This window comes from Dendroctonus ponderosae, unplaced genomic scaffold (assembly GCF_020466585.1).
Source record: "Dendroctonus ponderosae isolate FM_Combo_2020 unplaced genomic scaffold, Dpon_F_20191213v2 Dpon_F_20191213_2, whole genome shotgun sequence".
Lineage (NCBI taxonomy): Eukaryota > Metazoa > Arthropoda > Insecta > Coleoptera > Curculionidae > Dendroctonus > Dendroctonus ponderosae.
In genome coordinates this window covers 1,600,990-1,606,998 of record NW_026018165.1, presented here as the reverse complement: position 1 = coordinate 1,606,998, position 6,009 = coordinate 1,600,990, and the positions used below count along the sequence as shown (strand labels likewise).

Sequence of the window (6,009 nt, the reverse complement as noted above, 5' to 3'; positions counted from 1 at the left end):
TTTGATAATGTCCACCGCAGTTGTGGACGAAACGTCAGGAAGAAATTCCCATAGACCACGGCTTCAAAGTCCGGAAAACATTCCTAAATGAGACGCTATTATGTTCGTGAAAACTAACGCCTTACATAACTGTATTCTTTCATATCCAGAGCTATCAAACTTACCAAATTATGTAAGCAAGATTTATCGAAAATCCAACATTCCAAAAATACACTATGTATTATCAATTATTTGGTACTCAAGTTTCATTTTCAGAAGACAAAATTATCTTTGCGATACACATCCCGATTCTAAAACCAGAAACTTATTCATGATTCCACACCTACCCAGTGATCCATAACAAAGCACTATTGATCCCCAAATTCCCATACATGGCTAAAGCACAAACACGAAAACAATCTCGATCGACGCATGCCCAGTAATCAGAGACAATTCCTACTGCCCAGAGTAATTAAACCCAAAGGACAAACAATTGTATTGAAAACTTAATGGACAATTTACCTATTACTGATTGTCCAGTCTTCAAAATCAATCTACAAGACCCAATAATCGAGCAAGTTACTCGAGAACTAGTTCTAGTACTTCCAGGAAAACAAGAAACCATGTTAGCCAAATGCCACACCCATCAGTATCACCAAATCAAAGAATCAATGTTGATCGCGATACCAGATGGATGCCAGGTTGAAATCAACTACAAAACATTTTCCAATGACGTTAAAATTCAAGATGGAAAACCACTGTTGCTACCTGCAGTAATTTTAGCAACTTAGCAAAATATGGCCAACTACTTAGTATCCCACAATGGTTACAACCCCGATTCAACCCAACGTTCAACCCAAAGTCCTGGATACTATTTGTCATAATAGTCGTCGTGTTCTTCACCATCATCGCTGTTAAGAAGAAAATGCGACAATCATTCTGGAAATCTTGGAGGACCAATCGGAAAGAAGTACAAGAATAAGAGGCCACCACCCAACAACCCTGCCATTCGAAAACACGTCCCTGAATTTTCGAATCTTAAGGAGGGAGGAGTTATATCTACGCCATAAATGGAAACTACAAACGCAGCAGCGCAATTCCAAGGTCTTCAGAGGAACAACAAAAACTTACTTTCCCCCCATACATGGCGAACGGGGACTGGTTTATACGGACGAGGAAAAGGCAGAAGCTTTCGCCGATTCCCTAGAACGCCAGTTCTCGCCCAACATGTCGCAGACTGACGACCTGGATTTCGAGGAGGAGGTTGAAAACATCCACCTAGAAATCATGCACAGACTAAATTTTTCTCAAAATTGGAGACCCATCAGCCTCCTATCCTGTCTCTCCAAAATCACAGAAAAACTCTACCCAAGCCGCCCTCTTGACCTCTCCGAACTCCAACTAATTCCTCGAGAGCAGTTCGGTTTCAAGCAAAAACATGATTTTGTGCTGCAAGCCAGGCTAATTCAAGATGCCGCGATCGCTGCCCAGGACAAGGGCTCCACTGGAGTCCTTTGCCTGGACATCCAAAAAGCGTTTGACAAAGTATGGCACGAGGGGTTAATTTGGAAACTCCTCCACCTACACAAACTCCCCTTAACCTTCGTCCAGTATGTGGCAAGCTTTCTCCAAAGTTTTTCTTATCACTGAACGGAACCAAATCTTCTATTCGGTACATCTAGGCCGGGGTCCCCCAAGGCGCCCCGCTCTCCCCAATTCTTTATAACCTATTCACGGCTGATGCCCTCTAAAACCCGCACACCAAAATAGCCCTATTTGCCGTCGACACTGACCTCTACTACTCCCACCGTAACCCCAAATATATCGTTTGCATCCTCCACAAGCAGCTCGACGCCTTCCAGGATTGGTCCCAAACCTGAAAAATCTAAATAAATCCATGAAAAAAGCCCAAACCTTGCTCATAACCAACAAAAGAATTACATACAAAACCCCCAGACTTACTCTAAACGGCTCCATCCTCGAATACTTCAAAACCATCACATACCTTGGGATAACAATAGACCCCAAACTAAACTTCAATGCCCACATCGCCTCTGCTCTCAAAAACACCCACAAAACCACAGCGTGTTTGTACCCCCTTCTAAACCGTAAAAGCACCCTCTCCCTTAAAAACAAAATTCTTAATTACAAACAGGTCACCAGATCCTTAGCCAAACCTCCAAAATCGCCATCGCAAAACTGTAAAAATTCCAAAATAAAATCCTGCGGCGAATCACGAGGCCCCCCTGGTATGTCCGCGATTCCCAGATCCATGCAAACCTCGAAATTGAAACCATTGAGGACTTCATTTCAAGGCTTCACGACAAATTCTAAATCCGCTTACTATCACATCCAAACCCCATAATCCAAGCCACCTTCTCCCAAAAAATCCCCAAACACAATTTCCGAACACCAACTAGCCTCATGTCAAACCCCCCTTGGTACCATCCACCGTAGCCGAACTGACAAAAAAACCCAATTACTAAACGCTAGACTACTTTAAAAGCCTTCCAACTCGCCCCCGCGCAAAACGCTTCCTGGAGCCTTAAAAGTCTAAACAACTTGCCCCTTTTCTAGTTTCTAAAGCGTCAAAACCGCCCAAAAGAACTCACTAACGCAACACACCCCAGCTAAAAAGCAAACCCCCCCAACACCCTCACCCAGGTAACCTCAAGGTACCAGCACAAAAGACTCAAGACCTTAAATGGCCAAGTCTATCAAACTGCCACAGCACAGCAGCGCCATTTTAGACATTCTGTTGATGAAACATTTCTCTATCTAGTCTATAAGTACGCCGATTTATCACGTCCAAATAAAACTTTGGTACTTAAAAAGGACATGTTTATTTAGAAATCTCTAATTATTTTCTTATTTTTTCTATACCAAAAAATACACGTGGTAACCCCTGCTAATATAATTAGATTAATAGGAAATTCGAGACGGCTAGCACTTGTTCCGCCAAAAAGTTCCCGTATAGTTTTCCTACAATTAGCAAAAATTTGTATGTGAAAGTTCTCCCGTTATATCGTTCCCCCCGACCTTTGCTTGTATGATGTCCGCTTCGTGAACAATCTCGTAAATTTTCCTTAAGTAAAACATGTAATTTATAGAAAATAAAATAATTTACATATAAAATTTTAAACCGTTCCGACCGCTCGCTATTTATTCCTTCGTGAAATAAGATTTCTTTTTTTCTGCGCACTAACTTTCATCGTCCATCCCAATTTATTTTTCATAACGTTTATTGTTTGCTTAAATGGAGGAAATCATCTGACAATCTGTTTATGTTGCTCCTATATATCCACTCAAGGATAGAGGTTGATAGCAAATATCGTGTCTAATAAATTGCACAAAGCCAACTCATTTTCTCCCACAATATTCTTAATGGATATAATTAATTAGCGGTGCTTGCTGTGTGTTGATTAGTTAATTTTCTGCCATTTCACTTAAATAGTTGATGCATTACTTCATAACTTTGTACTTTGCAACAATTTGCAACAATATGCATATCAATAGTTTGCTGCTAAACATTTTAATTTAAGTCATAATACAAAATTCTTGGCATTTTCTCCTATAGAAAAGTTACGAGTGAAAGTCGACGACACAAATAATAAAAATTCTTAATGGGGGATGAATAAAAACGGTAAATATTGAACAAGAAGGATTTCGGTCTGCAAACAACAACCTTTCTTGGATAACGTCATATTTTCGGATTTCTCGTGTGCTTGTTACCACCAATAATGGTCTGGTTTCCTCGGGATATTATCCATTTTCTTTCACATTTTGTCCTTAACGTTAGGGCATACTTTTCAGTCATTTACTTGCGAAGCAGCAGCTTCAGTTTAAAATCCAACATTTGTATGCCTGTTAACTCTCCATATTGAGCTTTTCTCTAAAATATTCCGAGCTGCAAACATAATTTTAATGCTTGCTAATTGCTAAAAAAACACCAAGCAGGCAGCAAGGTCGTGACTAGGAAGTACAGTTTCCCAGCAAAAAGTGCCAGTGTGATTTTATTGCTAAAGCAACATGATGGACCTGACGGGTCAATTAAAACTTCTGAAGTGTTTCTTTAGTAAGTTCTAGATAGGAATCTATTTTTGGAAACTATTGGCTGATTAAGGGCGCCTCTGGAAAGTCAATGGAAAAAAACCGAATCCATATTTCCAGTTTGTCTAAGGAAATGGCATTAGAAATCGAAATTTTCTTTTTTGAAATGGAAATGAAAGCAACTTCCCATGATATATAAATTCACATGATATTCACATGATATATAAATGCGATATTCATCTATTTCCAATTAATTTTTTTGTATAATGTTACATTGAAATGTAAATAAAATAATCTTTCTTGTAGATGCAACGTTGGTTCAGGAGGCGTTTATGTTAACTTGAACTTCCTAGATGAGTTAAAAAATGTCGCTTTTCTGTGCCAATTGAAGCTTTTATGATTGCTGTTTTTTGCACAAATGCATCTTCATGGTAAATAGGAATACCAGCGTTTCAATAATTTCTCTTTTACATATTTTTTAACTTCTTTTCTTAATTGACGTACAATTATGCAAAATCACTTCTTCTGCCGATTTATACTTGCAATTGTTAAACAGAAAATAAATGAAACCTACGAATCCACTTCCACCATTATCGAGAATACTTCGAGATTAAAACCATCTCATCAACAATCACATGAAACTCAATGAATAAGTTTTATAGTTTTGTTTTATTTCAGTTTTTATGGTTTAGTTTTATAAAATTAGATTAATTCACTTTGTTCTTTGTTTGCCTTACAAAAACTTTTCAAATATGAGCAACTTTTGAACCCTTTATGTTCATCTATAAATCATTTAGTGCTGTACCATCAAGGTCTTTTCCAGCATAATAATAATAAATCCTGTGAAACTGCATAGTTTGCAGTTTATAAAGCCCTTCCAAATAACTCACAGTTATGGGTATAATGGCAACATATCTGTATTTCGTATAAGTTGAAAATATTGGATTAGTACTCACTTTGTTGAAATTTTACCGATTTTAAATTGTTTAGGTAGATTTTATCACGTATATACATGTCTATCAAAAATTGCTGTTTTGATGGTCTTAGTGTTTTTTTTTAATGAGTTGTCGTCCTAGACTTAAAGTAACTAACACCTTTTCAGTTTCAGCACCTTAACAGTACACCTTTTCATTTTGGAAACCGATTTAAATGTCGCAAATTATTGCATAAATACATTTGTAGCCTTCTTCTATAAAAATACATTTTTGGCAGAGGCACAACTATTCTTACTCTCATCATTATTCACTGCTTCCACTGCCAATGGCAAAGCTCCCAAAAGCACTTGAGCTTGTCCATAAGAGCCCAAAAATCCAAGTGTTACAATATTTGTCTCATTGTCGGATCCATCACAGGCAAGTTCACTCGGCTTGTTAAAGTACAAATTTGTAGGTGTTGTTCTTTCCGCCGCTAAATCTTCACAAGTCACATTTTCGAAAATCACTGAATTGGTTCTTGTATAGTTCACCAGACGCAGCAGGAAAATTAGAAGTGCGTGATAGTTAAAAGTCATGACTAATATTTGCAGCAACGAATCTGAAACAGAAACATAAATAAAATACAAGGGTCAGCTGGTTAAGCCTGATCATATTAAATAATGTTTAAAAGCTCGGATTTTTCTTTGAATAGGGCAATGTATTGTTTTCAGCAGGAAATATCGTCAAAATGGAGAATTTATGCATTTAAATGGTGTGGTTGTTGGAATTATTTGCCGCCTTTCGAACTCCATTAGCCCTAATGAAATAAAATGGACATTCTTAGAATGTTTCACTAAACTCTTGTCTTCGCGAGTAGAATTTCAACTAAGCAACCCCATTGCACTTAGAAATAATTAAAATTGCTGTTTACCTGTCCAACAATTTCTAAAGAAACGATATTGAACAAAATGCCAAGCCATTTTAAATTCCGTAATTGCTTTTTTCCGATTTAATTTCAATCAACAAGTGAGAAACTGCAGGGAACTGATGTTCCGATCTGTTCAAT

General features: G+C 37.7%; 1 protein-coding gene across 1 annotated transcript in view; it reads right to left on the bottom strand.

Moving 5' to 3' along the window:
• Positions 1 to 5,557, bottom strand: part of LOC109538198 (guanylate cyclase 32E) — a 61,216-nt gene extending 55,659 nt beyond the window's left edge. The window contains exon 1 of the mRNA XM_048663693.1: positions 5,260 to 5,557. Coding sequence (XP_048519650.1) covers positions 5,260 to 5,539 — 280 coding nt within the window. The 5' untranslated portion in view covers positions 5,540 to 5,557. The remainder of the gene's footprint in view (positions 1 to 5,259) is intronic.
• Positions 5,558 to 6,009: the final 452 nt, after the last annotated feature.